This window comes from Cetorhinus maximus, chromosome 1, assembly GCF_964194155.1.
Source record: "Cetorhinus maximus chromosome 1, sCetMax3.hap1.1, whole genome shotgun sequence".
Taxonomy (NCBI): Eukaryota; Metazoa; Chordata; class Chondrichthyes; order Lamniformes; family Cetorhinidae; genus Cetorhinus; species Cetorhinus maximus.
In genome coordinates this window covers 2,502,483-2,523,443 of record NC_135879.1, presented here as the reverse complement: position 1 = coordinate 2,523,443, position 20,961 = coordinate 2,502,483, and the positions used below count along the sequence as shown (strand labels likewise).

General features: G+C 40.8%; 1 protein-coding gene across 3 annotated transcripts in view; it reads right to left on the bottom strand.

Annotated features, from left to right (window-relative positions):
* Window positions 1-584: 584 nt before the first annotated feature.
* The window catches only part of pkd2 (polycystic kidney disease 2), a 42,538-nt gene continuing 22,161 nt past the window's right edge, over window positions 585-20,961 (bottom strand). For 2 of the 3 annotated variants that reach the window (XM_078565615.1, XM_078565792.1), the window contains 12 exons: window positions 18,992-19,242; window positions 17,718-17,942; window positions 16,210-16,438; window positions 14,327-14,497; window positions 13,299-13,480; window positions 11,279-11,399; window positions 10,525-10,623; window positions 8,955-9,076; window positions 8,746-8,863; window positions 5,752-5,915; window positions 4,046-4,193; window positions 585-2,123 (listed from right to left, as the gene is read on the bottom strand). In XM_078565615.1, coding sequence (XP_078421741.1) covers window positions 1,896-2,123; window positions 4,046-4,193; window positions 5,752-5,915; window positions 8,746-8,863; window positions 8,955-9,076; window positions 10,525-10,623; window positions 11,279-11,399; window positions 13,299-13,480; window positions 14,327-14,497; window positions 16,210-16,438; window positions 17,718-17,942; window positions 18,992-19,242 — 2,058 coding nt within the window. In that variant the 3' untranslated portion in view covers window positions 585-1,895. The remainder of the gene's footprint in view (window positions 2,124-4,045; window positions 4,194-5,751; window positions 5,916-8,745; window positions 8,864-8,954; window positions 9,077-10,524; window positions 10,624-11,278; window positions 11,400-13,298; window positions 13,481-14,326; window positions 14,498-16,209; window positions 16,439-17,717; window positions 17,943-18,991; window positions 19,243-20,961) is intronic. The other variant, XM_078565705.1, reaches the window with a different exon arrangement.

Genomic DNA, 20,961 nt, shown 5'->3' with positions numbered 1-20,961 from the left:
CTACATGGCTATAAATCATTAAAAGTCATTAATTACAAGGAGGCAATATGTGCTACCAATAGAAATTTACCCGGCAACACTGTAAATGACCTGTCTTTTAACATTTAGAAATTTACCTGCAACACACACCAGGCGCCTGGATTTCTGAGATCACCCAGCCTGCAGTTCAAGAGAAAACCTACATCATCTGTCCTAATTTAGCATCAACATGTGACATACTAAATATAACAATTTAACATCAGCAAAATATCCATCACATTTAGCTGGTTAAACATTGGCTCAGAAATGGACAGGTTGGAATCTTTCAATCACAAACCAGCAGATGGGTAGAAAAATTTCCAAAGCACCAATTTACATAAGATCTAAACAAACAAATGGCTACTGAGTTGCTGCCTCAAAAGAAAAAAAAACTGAACATTTGTGGTAGTAAGAACATCATTTCAGATTTTACTTAAAATAAGGGAAACCTCAGGAAACAGTTTCATTGGTACATGACATTCTTTGGCTATAATACTTCAGAAAATTTATTTCTGCTTCACACCCTCTTTAAATTGGTTGTGTGAAAAACACAGAAAGACCATTAATTCTGTAGAAAATGATATTCTTTATTAAGTAAAGTGCTTGAATACAACAGGCCTGTGACCTATCAAATCCACACAATGGAAGACTTGCAATCAATCAAAAGTTGCGCCTCTACCACAGTTCTAAAAGCTAAATGAGTAGTTTCATTACACATGAATAGATAATTAAATTGAAGCTGACTATTTGATGAGATTATAAAACATAGGAAATATAAAAACCCAATTTCTACAAAACTACACACTTTATGCATTGGCACGCACAGCGTCAAGACACAACATGGATACCCCATGAAATTATGCACTTCAAAATGAAGTTTGTTAAAAGTTCCTACACATCACATATTATAGGCTTTATTTGGTTCATGAAAATTGTGTGATGCATTAATAGGTACAAGTAAATTCTTGTTCAACATTATGTGATGTCAAACCTAGGCTATTCAGGAAAACGTATACAATAGGTAAAAAGATATTCTTACAAGATTTTCATTTGGCAAATGCGCTTTCCTTCCCTATTTGAAAATGTAACCATTTAAATACAATTGATTTTTTTTTTTTGAAAAACAGAGTGAGATGTGTTTGGTTCTCTGCACAGGCTACTCGGAAATTCTTTGCTCTTAATCTGATGAAGCAAACATTTGTGTTCAATGGATATTCCAAAAAAAAAGTTTCCAAATAATTTGTTTAAGCATTCACTAAGCATAAACATGTTTACTTGGACTGCTTACATACAATTCCTGCCATTCAAGAAGCTGGGAAATGAAGGATCTTATTGTACATTTGAGGTGTGATAAAGGCACTAAAAGGAAAGTCCCTCCAAGACCCTTGGGCTGTAATTGTTTACAACCTAGGCTCAATATGAACAGTTTTAAAACTTTTCCTCGCTGATCCATCTTGTATGAAAGCTGCAAGTTCACAAGTTTGTGCGAAATAGTTTTGGCCAATTAATCTTTTAGTTACAGGCGAATTACAGTTCCCAATTTAAGCTTTGCCAGAAACATTGTTAAGAGAGGCCTTATTAAAATACTCTGATGCTTCCAAAGCTGAAACATTCTTTGAATTCCTTGGTGAAATGTGCATTAAACAGTCAATCCCTTCATTCCATAAAAATAAAGAGAGTTTACTAAAATGCACGATTGCACGTTTTGTAATTCATCCCAAAGTGTGGGCAATCATTCAAGCTCTGCGGATCAAGGCACATCTGGGTGAAAACAAAGATTTGAAATAAAGTAAAAATACTGATGAGCTGTCAAGCCATCATGACAACGGACCTTTATGGATATATGTGAGGGATCTTCTGCCTATAGCATTAAGAGACTAAACGTGACTACCTCCTAGCCCCCCAGCTTCCAGGCCATCAGTAGACTGAGACGAGGATGGGCGGGAGCTGCGGGACCGAGATCTGCCATTTATTCCCAGAGGCGTTCCGAGGTGCTGACTGAGCTGCGACACTGTCTCATCGGACTCCCAGCGTTCCAGCTCCTCTCGCACCAAACGCTCCATTTGCTCTCGGTGAATGTCATTGTCACGACCCAGTCGCTCATCCTGTGGGAAAAGTGGATATTTCCTTACTTTCATATAGCGTCTTGTTACAGAACAGACGTTCTTAGTATCAGCACCCCAGCAGGGGAAAAAAAAACAATCAACATTGTGATCTAGGTTCCATTTCTTACCTCCTGTGTTTGCTAGACACATTATTTAGGTGTGAAAACTGTAATTTGGTGATCCACTTACCAGGTGTAAGTAGACTGCTTAGAGCTGATTAATTAATTCAACTCCTTTACATTATCTTTTTTTTAAACTTTTTAAATGACATTTTCTGAACATAGGCACATTGGAACAGAAGGAGGCCATTCAGGCCCTCATGTCTGTTTGATTGTGGCTCATCTGTGTCTAACTGCCTTGGTTCCATAACCCTTGTCGAACGAAAATCTATCCCCATTCTGAAATTTTCAATTGACCTCCAGCACAACAGCTTTTTAGGGAAGAGAGTCTCTGATTTCCACGAGTGTTTGTGTGAAGTGCACCCCTGAACAGCCTTTATCTAATTTTAAGGTTACACCTCCTTCTTCTGGACTCCTCCAGCAGAGGAGATATTTTTTCTTTTATCTACTCTATCAAAACACTCTTTGTTGAAACATCAAACCATTCAATAAAAATTCCAAATAAAAATCAACTGCCAACAAAAACAAAGCATTCCCTAGGCCATTTACACTCTGACCACAGCTGCACAAACCAAATTCCACAGGGAAACTTGGCTTACAGACCATACCCTCTTTATATTCTGATAACGAGATGATGACGCACCGATCTCAGCAGCAAAAGGTCCAGTAACACTTCTGGGTTTTTAAAAATTAAAAGTCTTATTAACAAAAATAAACTACTTATGCACACAAGATTACAGTTACACAAATGAAGGTTAGTCTTACAAAACATTCCCCCCAAAACTCTCTGCTTTGTCAAACCCGCAAGTAAACACCTTCCAGGCAACACTCACTCCCTTATAGATGCTTAAATATGAAAAATCCAGTAACATTACACAAGCCAACTGCTTTAATAAAGATGTACCACATGACCTTTACCCTCTTCCCCTTTGCGGTTGAATCCACTTCAGAATAAAACTGCTTGCTGCAGCCCAAGGCTTCTCAACAGCTCCAGCCATCTCTCCAGCTCAATAGCTAAAAATCGGCTATCCACAGTAACTCTTAATATACCTTTTCCCCCTTTCATCTCAGTCCCATTCTTCTCACATCCCTTTGAAATTCAAATCCTTCCAAATATAAGATCTTTCATGTTTTTATCTTGCCCTTACTTTTGGGCAATATAAATATAATATCCCCACAGCTATTTACCTATGGATTCCTGCAAGATGCAAACATTCTCCTTGGTAACTCTGACTCCACCCTTGAAATTCTAACAACCTCTCAACTTATGTAAAAATGCAATTGTTAGATCCAACCTTAAGCTGTGCCTCAACTTAACACCTCTACCCTTTTCATGTTTCCAAAACCCCAGACAACCTGACTCCTATCAAACTCTTGCCCAGCTTAATTAAACCACACCACCCCCCCATTCTTTACAGAATAACACAATATACCCCAAAATATTAAAAAAAAACACCCACTCTCACATTTGCATTGTTCAATTTTAAATTCTTAAAATTGTTTATTTTGAGGCTGGCTGAGTGAATTGAAAAACCCTGTTACCGTCACTGTTACTAGGTCAAAATCCTGGAACTCCCTTCCTAACAGCACTGTGCATGTACCTACACCACATGGACTGCAGCGATTCATGAAGGTAGCTCACCACCACCTTCTCAAGGGCAATTAGGGATGGGCAATAATGCTGACCCAGCCAGCAAAGCCCACATCCCATGAATGAATAAAAATAAATAGTGACTGCCTTCAAAACCAAACTGTTAACAGTAAAGGAATCTCCTTATCCACCCAATAATTAGATAGGCTGACCTCCGTGACACCTTCCAGCAATCTGCCCAGCACATCTCTTCTTTTCAGCTTGGCTCTCTCCATGGCCTCCAGTTTAACAATGACTGCATCGATTTTTGACACTATGCTCCCGATGGAATGCTCCATACGATCCACACGCCTCACCAGCCTGAGCATCAAGGAATCAAATCATTAGTTTTAAACCAGATTTCTATCCAATGGCCGGTTTATTTATCATAACAGGTGCTTGACATAGCCTCTTGATCAAACAGAAGAATCTACAGCACAGAAACAGCCATTTAACCTAACTGCCATTATTAATGCTCCACATGAACCTCCTCTCACCCCCACTTCATGTCCCCACCAGCATTTCCTTATATTCCTTTCTGCCTTGTATTCTTTCCCATTAAATACATTTATTTTTATTCCCAAACTGATTAAATAGCTAGATTAAACATTCTGGACATGGATTTTAAAACATTTAATTTAAGAACACATTTTACGATTTAAACAGCAATTTCTACAATGTTTTTACTGAATTTCTTCTAAAATTGAGCGTGGTCTCTCACCAAATGGAAACTCTTTAATACCCTGGCTGCTCCATAGGTGAGCGTGTAAGGTTTGAAACCTGCCTTTGTTGAACCAGCTGATCCCTGCTGTAATCACAAACTGGCATCTGTTTTCAGACAAGGGAGGCACATGCACATCGGCCAAGGCCCCCACTCCTAATTAGCAACTACTAACCCTGGCAGTAACTCTGCAGCTGAGGACAATGGGTGAGAACACCACCGTGCTGGGCTCTGATGCCTCCCAGTCAGCAGGCTTAGAGCACCCACTGTCCACGATCACAAACAAAGAATACCTACTTAGGTGAGGTACTGAAGGAAGCTGACACATGTGAAACTGTGCCCAGCAGAAATCATAGAATCACAGAGCACGGGAGGAGGCCATTTGCCCATCATGCCTATGCTGGCTCTTTCAATGAGCTATCAAATTAATTCCACTTCCCTGCTCTTTGCCCATAGCCCTGCAAAATTTTCTTCAAGTATTTATCCAATTCTCTTGTGAAAGGTATTATTGAATCTGCCTCCACTGTGCTTTTAGACAGTGGATTCCAGATCATAAGTTGTGTAAAAATTTCCTCATGTCATCTCTGGTTTTTTTTTGACAGTCACTAAATCAGTATCTTCTGGTCACCGTCCCTTCTGCCACTGGAAGCAGTTTCCTATTTATTCTATCAAAGGCATTTGTGATTTTGAGCACCTCTATCAGATCTTCTCTTAACTTCTCTGCCCTAAGAACAATCCCAGCTTCTCCAGTCTCTCCACATAACTAACGTCCTTCATCTCCTGGTACCATTCAATGAATCTTCTCTGCACCCTCTTCGAGGTCTTGACATCCTACCCAAAATGTACTGCCTAGAATTGAGCACTTTACTTCAAATGAGGTTTAACCAACCTTTACTGTCGTTCCTGAATCCCCTTTAAATTGTACTATTTAGTTATTGCCTCTCCTCATTCTCCCAATCAGATTGCATCACTCCGCTGCATGAGCTTTCATCTACTCATTCCATCAGTCTGTGCCCTCCTGAAATCTGTTACTATTCACCTCACTGTTTACTACATTTCAAAGTTTTATATCATCTGTAAACTTGGAAATTATCCTCTGGATGCGAGTCGTTACCTTCTAGGGAGTGAATGAAATGAAGCTCTGATCTAAATGCTTACACTTGAAACTCCTCATAGGATACCCCACTGGAGCTGCTGCCTCTCCTCCTTGAACTGTGACCACTGTCTTCTTCATCTTCCTCCTCAGAATCATCCATACTCCGTGGGAAGCTTCGGCCACTAGTTGACCGAGGTAATGAGCTCCTATCCAAGTCCAAATCATCCTTTAAAACAAAATCCTGTATTTAGGGGATGAACTTGCATTGATCACTCCTACTCCGACGGAACTGGAATCATACAAACGTATAAACTTTACACAGACACACTTAACAAAACAAGTGACAGAATATTGCGCTTGGTATGCAGGCACGTGCCCGACATGCCCAGGCGGAAAATGACACGCGATGTCAGGCGAGCATCCCAACGTCATCGTGCAGTCTTGCGATATTTTGTTTGGCTGGTGCGTGCCGGAGTCAGCTGCGCGCCCGCCGACAATTAAAGGGCCTATTAAGGCTTTTAAGAAGCTAATTAAATACAAATTTACGCTACCCATCCAACCTAACGATTGGTGGACAGGCGAAAAGGCCAAGCGGCCTTTACATTTCTTTTAGGAAACCTCATCCACGGGCAGGAAGAGGTTTCCTAAAGCAAATAAACATCAAATAAAAGTTTTATTTTTGAATTAAAAACATGTCCCATCTCATGTGACAGAGTCAGAGGGAACATGTTTTATAACAATTTTATTTCCTTTATTATTTTTTTAAAACAGCGCTTCATCTCCGAGGCAGCTCCGTGCCTCAGGGAGATTGAAGTGCTCTTTCGCACACATGCGCAAAGATCACACTAGGCCCGCTTGCCCATCCCCCTCCCCACCGTCGCCTGCACAGGCAGCGCTGAGCACTGCTGCTTGCACTCCACGCTGCAGTGTGAAATCGCGGGGCAGAGCCGATCGCAGGTGGCGGTCGGCTTCCCAACCCTCCCCCGCCGAGCACCCCGGGCAAGGGCAAAACGCTGCCCATGGAGCGTAAACTTCAATACTTTCTTGAATGTTACACTAGTTTGTAAGTTGATGTAGTGCAGCACTCTACTTACACATGTAAATAAGTGACCATTTCACATTTCAATAGATTACTTTAAAAACATCACATTGCTGTGTTATTTCACAAGATACTGTCTCAGCTTCAACATCACTAGTCACTCTCACAAGTGGACCTCATACTCTTCAGGATCTGGGGTTCAGGATTTCCTACCTGATGTCCAGGTAAATGACAGCATAACCCAGGGATTGCTAGAGAACCCTTATTCTATACACTGTCTATAGAATTTGTCAAATGAATTTACACAAGATAGATGAAAATGATTAATATAAAGTTTAACATAGTGAGCTACAGCAGATGATGGTATAGTGGTAATGTCACTGGACCCGTGGACCAGAGGCCCAGGCTAATGTCCTGGGGGCATGGGTTCAAATCCCACCACGGCAACTAGTGGAATTTAAATTCAGTTAATAAACTTGGAGTTGAAAACCAGTAATGGTGATCATTAAACTATTAATTGCCTTAAAAACCCATCTGATTCACTAATGTCCTTTAGGGAAGGAAATCTGCCATCCTTACCTGGTCTGGCCTACATGCGACTCCAGACCCACTGCGATGTGGTTGACTCTTAACTGCCCTCTGAAGTTCAAAGACAATTAGGGATGGGCAACAAATGCTGGCCTTGCCAGTGATGCTTACATTCCATGAAAGAAAAAATAAATTTCCCTACATTCCTTGACATATAAAGCAAAGATATCATAGACGGCTAGTTCGTTGGGTATATTCAAGGCGAAGATAGGCAGATTTTTGGTCAGTAAGGGAATCAAGGGTTTGGGGAAAAGGCAGGAAAAGTTGAGGATTATCAGATCAGCCATGGTCTCATTGAATGGCGGAGCAGAGTCGATGGGTCGAATGGCCTGCTTCTGCTCCTATGTCTTATGGTCTTTATGCTTTCTCTCTAAGCAGATTTTAAACATAGGTGTACGCATATTGTAAGCTTTCACTAGCTTAAATTTGCCACAGGAACAATGGGACAAATGACTTCTTGTTGGCCTGTGTCATTCTTTGGTTCTCCTGGCTAAGCTGCCTCCAGCCTTTCAGCTGGTGGTTCGAGTTTCAATCATTGAATGTCATGACTGATAACTGCCTGTTGAATGCCAACAGGATCCTTCAAGATGAAGGCTCTGTCCACCAAATTGTTAACTGCACAGGGCTCTAGCAATTCAAGGATCCTGCTGAAACTTATCCTTTAATTATGACCTTACAATGTGTGACTAGGGAAATTTCATAATTTGTCCATGTACCACAGCAGGGAAAATGAATGGAATATGGCAAACAGCATCTGGCAGCTCCAAGGAACAATGTGGGCAATCTTTGATAATAGCACAAGATGTTTGGGACTGTAAATAACAATTATCCAAACACCTCAGGCCATCATTGTGCAGGTCAAAACAAACTTATAGCTGAAGGGGTTATTTCCTAGACAGTTCACCTGTTGAATGGATACGCTTTCTGTTGATGTGATGTTACTTATGTACATAATACCTGCTCAAAGATTCAGTACAAAGATCCATTTTGCCACCATCTTTACACTGCTTCATCAGTATTTCTTATGCTAACCTCATTCTGTTACCTAACTAGCTATAACTGAAATATAACTCACTGAACGAGCATTTAGGGGTATGACAAGATGGGATATAAATACAAATTCTTTAATTGTGACTGATTAATTAGATTCCAAGCCTCCACATACAGCAGCTTTAAGAAAACTACCAGAAGATTTCATTTCCTTGATATTGGTTAACATTCAAAATAAAATTAGTCAATGGAGACTGGGTTTATACCACCAATACTATCTGATACTTCATTAATCCATCATCTGGATGAGATTCAACCAACTATACATATTTACAAAGAACTTACATTTATTAGCACCATAGACCGATTAACAAATTAATGAATTGTACAAAGCACTCCGCAACTTACATAAACAAAACCAATCTGATCGCTAACTCACCCGCTCTTTCTCCAAGTCATCCCTCATCTGCTGACGTTCATGTTCTGTTAGCTCCTGATCTCCATCCTGATCATATTTGGCAAAGATTGCTTCTATCTCTGCATCAGTATGACCCTTCCTATACAGAGTGAACAACGCGTATGATTTTTTTTGGAATTAACTGTATACCAACATGAAAAAAAAAATACTTCAACATAATTTCACTGTACCCCTTCAGATCCTGTCGTAACTCATCAAAATTTAGCCTTCCTCCAGCTTGACGCAGATTCTCTGTGATGTCATCTACCGTTGTCTTCCTCAGCCGGAGTTTCACCATGGCCTTGCTGCACCCCTAGTTAAAGAAAACGTTGTAGCTAGGATGAGCTGTTACCGGCTAAGGCAAGATAACTAGCAGGAAAGCAATCATATTGAAAAATCTTTATAAGCAGCTGATACTTTGGTAATCAGACAAGTGTTATACTCAAAGTTTCCATAAAATTTCGTTGTGGGGCCAGTTTTTTCCCCCACATGTTGTACACTTAAATTTTGTATGCATGAGTGATATTTATCATGGAACTAGGATGCACTGTGTTTTCCAGTCTCCTGCACAGCTGTACACATCTACAGCTTAGCAGGAACTCTGTGCTGTTAGGCATGCCTGCTCAAGATGGAGGCCTGAAAACATCTGAACTAAAACTCTTCATTATCACAGGGCCAACATTTGTAATTAGGTCATGCTAAGTCACTCGCTGAATTCAGGATGCGCTTTAGTTGTGGTGGCACCAGCATTCTGAGTTGTGCTGAGCCTGTGGAAACATTGCTAATTGTGCAGAGATAGAATGCAAAGCAGGTAGGTGTCTGTGGGGATAGGAAGGGGAAATGCATGCATGTGGATCTTCACTGTCAAACAAAAAAGCTAAAAAGTGTAATTGCTTGAGAAAACAGAGGGATGTGGGAACGATTCCAGGAGCTCTGGAACAGAGAGCGCCATTAATGAAATTAGCAAATGTTTCTATTCGTGGCTGCGTTAGCCACTGTGTTTAGAACAGATTCAAGACAAGACTACTACAACACATCAGTACTCTGGGTCAGGTAATGCATTCTTGTTCGATACAAAGCTGTAAATAGTTGTGGGTTAATTAAATGGTGAGCACCTTTATTTCAGGCATCCAAAGTCACCGACTACACAAAACAAGTAAGGGTTTTGAATTCACATAAAATGGCAAAATAATAACCATACAAATAACAAAACCCAAATCTTTGGAGATAAATCCAAACAATCTTCAAATTAGGAATGTGGAACAGCAACGGTATGGGATTGTGTCAGGGTGTCTCAGCACTGAAGATCAGAAACAAGGAATGCAACATGACAACTATCAATTGCACTGATCTAAGAGTGAACATTCAGCAGCTGAATCAAGGATGCAGTCTTGGAGCTCTTCGTGTCAGTGCCAAATTGCCAGCTATGGACCTTCCATCCATGTGAAATACTTAACTGAGAATAATCACCATCCATGGCAATTAAACATTTTGTCTGAGGCATTTGCCACCAAATCAGACCAATAACCATTAGCCAGAAGTGCAAAGCATGATTGCAGTAAAGGATTTGATAAATTGGTAGGATTATAAACCCGGTACATATCATAGGCAGCAAGATATGAAATGGTAAAATGACATTTAATTGCAACCATAAATTGAACCACAGCTCTACCCATCAAAAATATTTTATGCATATGCAAAGCAATCAGCAATGCTTTCTACAAGAGCAAAACCAATTTATGATAAAAATCAAATCAATACCTTCTTAATAAGGTCAGCGAGTTCCATCTCACTTTTCTGCTGGGCCATATCAGATTTCACTTCAGAGTAGGTGTCGTTAATGATGGCCAAAAACATGTTCTGGTGAAATAAGCAGAAATCATTGGAAAGAAAAACAAATCTCAAGTAGAAATAAACAGGATTTTATGAGGAAATAATTGCTTTACAAAACATTAGCAGATCTGTGGCATTGGTCATGGAGAGTTAGGGAACAGCTATTTTTATAAGATAGGGGTGTTATAAACAGTGCTCCCCTACGGGCCTGAACATTTGTGAACATAAAACTGCTACCCATTCCCTTTCAAACAGCAGAAACACAGTCCTTACTAAGAGGTCAACCTTGGGACCAGGCTGGTTTACAAAATTAGAGGTATTAAGACAGGGCTTTGTACTAATCTTCCCTGTTTTGGAGTTTCAAGCTTAAGACCAGGTACAATTCAACTGCCGATAGAATTGCACTCGTATCCCTTGGATTTGGAATAAGTATTAATCCAGATGGAACTATGGTGAATTTTGTTGACTGGAACATGACCTAATCAGCAGCCAAGACCCACACACTGGCACTCTTTCAGCCAACGTCATAGACGAAACACTCACAGACACACCTGAAATGCTGAGTCTCATAGCAACAGAAAATAGTGGCAGTAACCGAGAATGGGGGAATCAACTACGCTGCAAGTATCGTGCGTGGATTTTTAAAATTTCTCCTGCAGAGATGACTGCATTCATTACTCACCAGGAGAATGAAGAAAATGAAGAACACAAAAGTGACAAAATAAATTGGTCCCAGGATCCGGTCAGCTTCTTCAATTTTGGTGAAGTCAAAATCTCCCAGAATTATGCGAAATTGAGTAAAGCTACAAAAAGGAAAAAAGAGAGGAAAAATAAAGCCCTGTCACTTGTACTTGTTAACAATCTGCCACCTCTATCTATATTTGATATTAATGAGGAATATAATACCGAGTTTAATCCATAAGTGAGAGAGAATATCTTCTTAACAAGGGAGACAATTTCTCCATTGGCTGTAGTTTGCTTGTACAATGAATTTTAGCCAATAAACACTCAAAATTAAGAACTGATTAATGCAGAGTTGAAAATAGGCATTGTGACAAACATTCCAATCTATACGTCCATGTAGGCTGCATAAGCATGTAGACTCAGATGTTTACAGCACAGGAGCCGGCTATTCAGCCCATAGTGTCTGCGCCAGTCAAAGATCTGACTACACTTAAGCCCATTTTCCAGTGCTTGACCCATAGCCCTGGAGGCTATGGCAATGCAAGTGAATATCTAAATACTTCTTAAATGTAATGAGAGTTTCTGACTCAACCACCCATTCAAGAAGTGAGTTCCAGACTCCCACCACCCTCTGGGTGAAAAAATTTCTCTTCAACTCTCCTCTTAGCCTTCTACCTCTTACCTTAAATCTATGCCCCCTGGTTATTGACCCCTCTACTAATGGAAAAAGTGCCTTCTTATCCACCCTATCTATGCTCCTCATAATCTTATACACCTGTATCAGGTCCCCTCTCAACCCTCGCTGCTCCAAGGAAACAACCCCAGCTCATTCAATCTTTCCTCACAGCTCAGACCCTCCAGCCCAGGCAGTATCCTGGTAAATCTCCTCTGCAATCACATCCTTCCTATAGTGTGGTGACCAGAACTGCAAGCAGTACTCCAGTTGTGGCCTAACCAGCGTTTTATACAGTTCCAGCATAACCTTGTGTTCTATGCCTCGGCCAATAAAGGCAAGTATCTCAGAAACCTTCTTAACCACTTTATCTACATGCCCTGCTGCTTTCAAGGATCTGTGGATATGCACACCAAGGTCCCTCTGATCTTCAGTCCTTCCCAGGGTTCTACCAAATATGGTGTAATCCCAAGTTGAATCTGGGTTGAATTCCATTTGCCACTGCTCTGCCCACCTGACCAGTCCATTGATATCCTCCTGCAGTTTACAGATATCCTCCTCACTATTTACCACCCTAGCAATTTTCGTGTTATCCGCGAACTTCTTGATCGTACCCCCTACATTTAAGTCCAAATCATTTACGTACACCACAAACAGCAAAGGCCCCAGCACCGAGCCCTGCGGAACCCCACAGGAAACAGGCTTCCAGCCACAGAAACATCCCACGTGCAGTGCTTCTGTCTAACCCAACTCTTGAAGTGCCAGGGAATGCTACAGCAAGTCGCAGATATCTCAAACACCCACCCTTCTTTCAAATGATTCAGAAGGAGCAGACAAGAGTTTCATCTTTCATTTTCTGCCTCTCACAGCAGAGATTTATGGACAGAAACAAATAGCTAGTTCCAGGTGGGAATGGGTGAAAACCTGAAGGACCCAAGAAACAAAACTGTGGAATAAAATGTCATCAAGCACTTTCCTCTTTCATCTGGGCCACTTGGCACTCTGAGTCAGTGTAAGCACTAAATGCATTGCCTAAAGGAACTAAGGAGAGCTACATACCAACATAAAAAAAGGAATTAAACAATAGGGGAATAAAGGCAATACTTGATAGTGGTGAGAGTGCATGCTGACCAGTGCAAAGCGAACAAACAACAGATAAAACAGATCTGGTGTGCACATATGAGAAAAAATGATACATGTAAACCGATGGTTACTATATTGTATTTCTGGATGTGCCTACGCACAGGGACAAAAAGCATAATATGGACAAAATAAAGAAGAATAATTTTGAAGCACTCCAACCAAGTGAGGCTCAAATTCCCATCCCCACCAAAAAGACACTTACATGCAGGTGTGGAAAGTGCTGAAGTCATCAACCTGAGTGCCAAAGACAAGGTATGCCAGCTGAGCGTAAGCCAAGAAAACAATAAAAAACATGATGGCAAAGCCTATGATGTCTTTGGCACAACGAGACATGGTAGAAGACAGCTGGGTCATGGTCTTGTTGAAGCTAATAAATTTGAAGATCTGTGAAAATAAAAGTTTCATGTCATAAATCAACTTTATTTCCTAATTTAACTAAAGTGCATCTCAACTCTTAAATGGCACCTCCGCATTATTAACTGCTGCTCCTGGCAGGACATTTCATAGGAGGAACAGGAGGAAGCCATTCAGTCCCACGAGCCTGTTCCATTATTTAATCAGATCATGCCTGATCTGTATCCTAACTCCATCTAACCACCTTCATTCTGAAGCTCTTAATGCTCTTACCCAACAAAAATCTATCAGTCTCAGTTTTGAAAATTATAATTGACCCACAGCCTTAACACTTTTGGGAGAGAGTTCCATACTTCCGCTAACCTGTGTGTGAAGCAGGGCTTCCTGGCTTCATCCTTAAAATTAAACCCAAGGTCGAGCCCCCTTGTTCTGGACTCACCTACCAGAGGAAATAGTTACTCTCTACCTGCCCTATCAAATAATTTAATCATCTTAAACAGCTCAATTACATCACCCTTTATTTGTCTATATAATATTCCTCCTACGTCATGAGCTACTCTTTCAGTAGCAGTGACTCCTGCACTAATGAAGGCATAGCCAAGCTCTGGACTAACAGCCTACTGACATGGGTGGCAGAACGGGTCTTTTCAAGCATTGAGAGTAGTGTCTGAATGTGTGGGCCAGAGTTTGTAGCTGTTTGTGTATTACGACCTTATTCCCACCCTGTCATGCTGTTCACTATATGCATATAAACTTTAAGCCTTATTGTGGCTTAATCCAAAAAAAAAATGGATTCAGCAAAAGTTTGGAGTTTGAAGGCTTAAACAAGGAACTTAATCTGAATGTTCAAGTTATATAGTTTAATTATAAATATACCTTAATCCACGCAAAAAATACAACCACTGCAGTCATGTTGTTAAACTGAATCTGCCAATATGCCAGAGACTCGAGGTTGGGATATGAATTCTGGTTCTCAAGTAACTCTCCGAGTAATTCAGTGACTATTGATGTACGATACAGATTGATGCAAATTGCTACCAAGGAAAGCTGGAAAACAAGAAAGTAAAACAATTACTACTTCCATTGAATCAACATCACAAAGTTGTGCTACTTGGGTTGAGCAGTGTTGTCATAACGATGTATCATGTGCAAATTGGAATGCTATTCTTTAATTTCATTGGCTGGTCAGAGATATATTGAATGTCTTTAAAAGGACTTTTGCAAAGAAAAGACACTGAGTTAAAATGGCTGCTGACTTGCAGATGTGAAAGCCACATCCCTCATCATGGAGTCAACAACTCTGCGGAACCCTCAGAGAGACAATGGCATTCCCTTGGAGGTGTAAAAGCCCTTTTCCACATTATCAAGAGGGAAATGGACCATTCAAGGAGTTAATAGCTGAGACATTAATATTCAATCACCTTTGGCTACCACAATGACTGACAGGATACACAAAAAAAAACTGTCTGACCTGTAGGAGGCCACTGTTGATCTGAAAGACTTCTAACACAGAAGAGAGAATCCCACTGCCAGTGGGAACCAACGACAGTGCAATTGGAACGCCAGCATGACAGCAGGCATCTTTACTGCCAAGTGTGAAAAGGGCAGCACAAGCTGCTAGAATCGGAAAATAAGGAGTCTGCAGAATGGACCAGTAACATCATCTCTCTCTACCTTCAATTTCCAAGTTCAGGACCCTATATCTGTTACATCTGGAATACATCACAGAAACAGAGATGGAGAATTTAAATCGAAAGAAACTTCTAAGTACCATAACATCCACTTTGGAGGAAGACGAATTACAATTTAAAAGGGATTGCTGCCAGCAAAATAACCAACTTACATCGGCTACAACACCTGGAATATCAAGACGCCCAAAAGAACATCAGAGCATATATTTCCTTTCTCTCTCTCACGGACTTTAACTCATTAATTCCATCCCCTACACCCCACAACGTGTTCTGTTCTGCATGCTAGTGTTTGTGTGTATGTTGCAGGTTTCGGGATGTGTTTTTACCTTTTTAATAAGTCTTACATTTTTACCTGGGTGGGCGTTTACACAATAAAACTAACTGCTTACTTGTTAACTCAAGAGACCTGGCTGGTTTATTTCTTCATATCGCTTTACATATGGTCAAGTGCAGCCTGAATTGAAAAAAAGATAATCACAATTTTAAAAAATTCAAACTCTATTACAGCCAATCTCAGGGGTAGAAAAGAGAGGAGTTTATTCATTCTTCTGGACTTGGTCATAACAGTGTTTAATTGGGGTTAGGAGGAGAGTACCACAGCCCAAAATCAGAACTTGCAGGAATGCCCACTAAGTCCACCAACTAGAAGCACAAGCCTACAGAATCACTAGTTAGGAAAGTTGCTGAAGTCAGAGGAGGAGCTAATGGCTTTAAGCTGCAATATTGAGTAAGGGTGAAGAGAAGATGCACAAGACTACCAAATACTCCAAGTCCCAGAGATAAAGGCCTAGAAACTAACACTGCCCAAAATTTCCTACGTTAAAAATGACTACACTTCAAAAGTACTTTACTGGCTATAAAGTGCTTCAGGGCCTCCTGAGGTTATGAAAGGTGTTCTAGAAATGCCCATTTGTTTTTCTTTTATATAAAAGATGCTGCATCTTTGAGTTCTTCCACTGAATGCTAAAATCAGTCTGTATTTACAGAAACCTCCTTTCTGATGGTAGGTTAAACCTCCAAAAATAATGTAACAAAATAATTGCATCCATCTCACTGTTAGACACTTACCACAATGATCACAATATCCAAACAGTTCCACACACTCTTGAAGTAATACAGTTTGTGAATATGGATCTCCAGAATCTCCTCAATGATGTAGTAAAATATGAAAATACAGAATGCAATTTCACAGGCTGCCAGGAAATAGTCAAATGAGGATACATAGCGAATAAGTTTCACTGTCTGAAACTGCCAGGATGAAAGAGCACCTCCTGTTGCTGGGAACTCAACCACCAACCTGTCCAATCGGAACAAAAATAAACGGTCAATGACCAAAATATAGGACTAACATGAACCAATTCCTGATTTAACAAAGAATCCATTAAAACATAAAATATAAAATATATACAAATATTACATGGTCAAGATACATCATATACATCAAGATACACCACACAGTCTGCATGATGAAGGGAGAGTAATTACATAAGCTTAATTGAAAGAAGACATTCCCTAACTTCAATGTGGTCATTTGTGATTAGGTTCATTGTCCACATGAAATCCAAAAGATTTCCCATGAATATCGTTCTCTGGTTTCAGTTTAAGAGAGACATGCCTGAAGAACTGTTGTTTGGAGGTTGGGGGAGTGGGGAGTGGAAAAAAAAGGGGAGGGGGGATGGTATGTCACAATCTGTGCTGTACTTTCAATGAGAGATTACAGCATTTCCAGAAAAATGGCACCAAGTCATTTCCAGTCACTTCTCCAAGAGGTTCTACAGAAGCTGTAGAAGATCAGGAAACTCCTGCAGAAATTCTAGGTCATGTTGTTTTGTAGGAGCCACAGCCTCATTTGTCCATCCTCAATAATTTGACAGAAGCAGACAGTCCTTCCATCTACGAAGCACCCAAGAAACACGCAACACAGCTTCGTCAACGTTTTTAGTCACGTCGAGATTCCAGCCTGGATCCCAGCTGTTTGGGTGCTTCACGTACATTCACTTCTTTGGGTTTCTTTACTGATGCTCCATGTTCCTTAGACCTACAATCGCCTTTCACAAAGGTATCTTCACACCTGTCGCTTTCTGATTACTCATACATTGTCTTTAGTACTTACATCAGGTCCCATAACTATTCTGTGCTTAGACCAATTTCAATCCCTTTACAAACAGGTGGCAAATTTCATTATAGTTTAGAATTGTCGCGTTTTAAAAGAAAAATCCAACTTCTGAATTGTCCCCTCCCCTACCATCAGAAAGTTAACAATGATGTATATATCCCTCTTCACTCAATTACAATTCAAATTGTGCAAAACTGGTCTCCTGTGCTGGATTAAAATTCCTAATAGTAAATAATCCCAATGTTTTTCAAGCAAAATAAAACAGAACTGCTAACTGCTGTTTTATGGCAGTAGCTTACCTACAAAGCATAATACAGGTACAATCACATCTTCCTATCCTAAGCCACTGCAGGCTGTCACAAACATGAAAAGCCAGCAATTTTTTAAAAAAAAGAAAAGCCAGTGAGTTTGAGTTTTCTAACACAGTCACGAACAAAAAAGCATTTAAAACTGGTCGTACCTGATCACACAAAACAAGTTAATGTTGGCGTTGTAGACAGAGAAATCAACAAACACAACCCTGGTGCCTCGATCAAGCCAGAGGTTCTCCTTCAATACTTTTAACTTTGCTGCTGTCTCATCTCTATTCCTTGCCAGGTCCAGGTAATATCCAGCTCCACTGTATGTAGCAACTAATCCCCAGTAGCTGGTCTCTTTCAAATCTTTCTCGCTTGTATAAATCCAGCTGGTTTAATTTGAAAAGAGAAGCAAAATAACCATCTCAGAAAATTTTTCTGCCCAAGGCTGAAGATGCAAAACTCTAGAGTATGGTTCAGAGTTAGTAGTGCAAGCAGTCATTCTTTCTAAGTGACCGAGGAGAATGAATGTTCCAGGCTATTTATTACAGAAAACATCACAATCGAGCCTAATGCTATCTTCAGCTAATTGTCACATATGCACTCATTCCTAGAGTCACTAAATACCAATCAAGAGCAGCAACACTGGTTGATTATTTTAGGTCCTCTAACCACTTTTAGCATCATTACTATGGCAACTTACAGCACCTCAACTCACAGCCTGGCTGAGGGCAGCTAACTTAGCACAGAGCAGGAATCAAAACTGGTAGCCCGAGTCTGTTTGGCTTAGAACGACACTTCAGTGTGACAATCAACTCTGATTATCAAAGGAGTTGAGAATCATTTGATAATGATAAAACGAATTATCTTATGTGATCAACTAGAATTGAGTAACAACTGGAACCAATTGATAGGCAACAGTAGAATGGAACCCAATTACCAGTGCAGCCCAGGTTTAGATCCACACAGGAAGCTGAAATTGGAATCACTGCTCCCACCAGAAACTATACTATTAGAGAGGTGGGTCTAATATAGGGCTACAACACAGTAAACCCAATTCTCTGACTCATGCACCTCACGAACATGGATTACAGAATTTCCCTGTATTTCCTTCTCGAAGTCTTTCAGGGTGAGAAGCAAGATCTCAATGGTCAATGCCAACCCATTTTGTTATAAATGCAGTCAAAGCACAAAACTAAATTCATGGCCTTAATCCAAAAATTCACATGCAGGAGAATGACAAAGGAGCAATCATGCAATGGGCAAATAATCCATTAAGGGAAAAAAAAATCAAGATCCAAACAATCCCATATCTGCTGTCTGGCACAGACTATCAATATAATTTTAAGAATTTATTTTCCATTGTGCAGTACATGATCACTCATTATAAATTATTTTCATAGAACTATAGCAGAAGTAAAAGTAAAATGATACATACGCGGTTTTATCCATAAGGCCAAATGGTGCCGTATCTTCATTTGCAATGGAATACACATCATAGCATTCCTTGATTTCATCTTTTAGATCTTCATGTATTTTACAAGATTCATTCTTCACTTTTAGCTGCCTAATGCGAGGCACTCCCAAAAGCAGATTCTCATAGTAAATGAAACTTTTGTTCTCAGCCAGTGTTTCATTATTGTACCACAGGTCCCAATAAAGCCCATCTAACAAAGGGCCTTCTGTGAACTAGGAGGGAAGACATTTAGTGAACAAATGCACAATGAGTTATTCCCAGTTGTCCATAAAATCTACCAACATCTAAACGAGTATGTGGAACATTCCTTGTTCCAGTCCTACTCAGGCTCCCTCCCACAACTCTTTACTCCGGTACATCAATGACTGTTTCAGTGCTGCTTCATGCTCTCGTCTGGACCTGGAAAAATTTATCAATTTTGCTTCCAATTTCAACCCCTCCATCACTTTCACATGGTCCATCTCTTACACCTCCCTTCCCTTCCTTGACCACTCTGTCTCAATTTCTGGTGATAGACTGTCCACCAATATACATTACAAGCCTACCGACTCCCAAAGCTACCTTGACTACAGCTCCTCACACCCCACTTGCTGTAAGGACTCCATCCCATTCTCTCAATTCCTTCGCCTCTGTCGCATCTGTTCCGATGATGCCACTTTCCAAAACAGTGCTTCTGACATGTCTCCCTTCCTCCTTAACCAAGGTTTCCCGCCCACGGTGGTTGATAGGGCCCTCAACCGTTTCCGGCCCATCTCCCGCCCCACTGCCCTCACCTTCCTCTCCCTCCCAGAACCATGATAGGGTCCCCCTTGTCCTCACTTTTCACCCCACCAGGCTCCGCATTCAAAGGATCATCCTCCGCCATTTCCGCCAACTCGAGCATGATGCCACCACCTAACACATCTTCCCTTCACCCATGTCTGCATTCCGCAGGGACCGTTCCCTCCGGGACACCCTGGTCCACTTCTCCATTACCCCCAATACCTCAATCCCCTCTCACGGCACCTTCCCAAGCAATCGCAGAAGGTGCAACACCTGCCCCTTTACTTCCCTCCTCCTCACCACCCAAGGGCCCAAACACTCCTTTCAGATGAAGCAGCACTTCACATGCACCTCCTTCAATTTGGTCTACTGCATTCGCTGTTCCCAATGTGGTCTCCTCTACATTGGAGACCAAACGCAGAATGATTTCCATTTTTATTCATTGTTTTATCCCCCGCTTTTAACCTTTTCGATCTTTTTACCCCACCACCGTCCCCTCACTCCAATCCCACTAGAGCTATCTGCCATTATCACATTCTGCTTTCCACTCAATGTTTCCATTAGCACTTCCTTTAGCCAGTACCACCACTATTAACAACCCTTTGACCTTTTGTCTATGACATCTTTCACAATTTCTCCTTTGCCTCCACCTATCGCTGGCCTTCTATCCAGCTTCACCTGTTCCAGCCCCCCTTAAATAGTACATATTTCACCACATTTCTACTTCCCTTTAGCCCTGAAGAGGAGTCATACAGACTCGAAACGTTAACTGTCTTTCTCTCCACAGGTGCTGTCAGACCTGCTGAGTTTTTCCAGCATTTTTTTGTTTTTGTTTCAGATTTCCAGCATCCACAGTATTTTGCCTTTATGCCAACATCTAATTGACCTTCTGCTAGCTGTATGAGTGTTTTGTTTTAAATGAACTATCTTCCCCCCACTAATTTAAACAAGATGGTTATTTTATCCATTCTATCCAATTGGGTTGGGCAATATTCACTGGGTTTGTTCTTCTCCCTCTCTCCCTTTAATGAGACAATATACCCAGGAACAGATTCAAGAGCTGCTTCTTTAGCCACAGACTGGAGATGGGATCCATTTGGCTTAGAGTCTACTCCTTCCACAGACCTTGTACAATCTGATCTGTCATGGACTCTATTAAAGCCATCTAT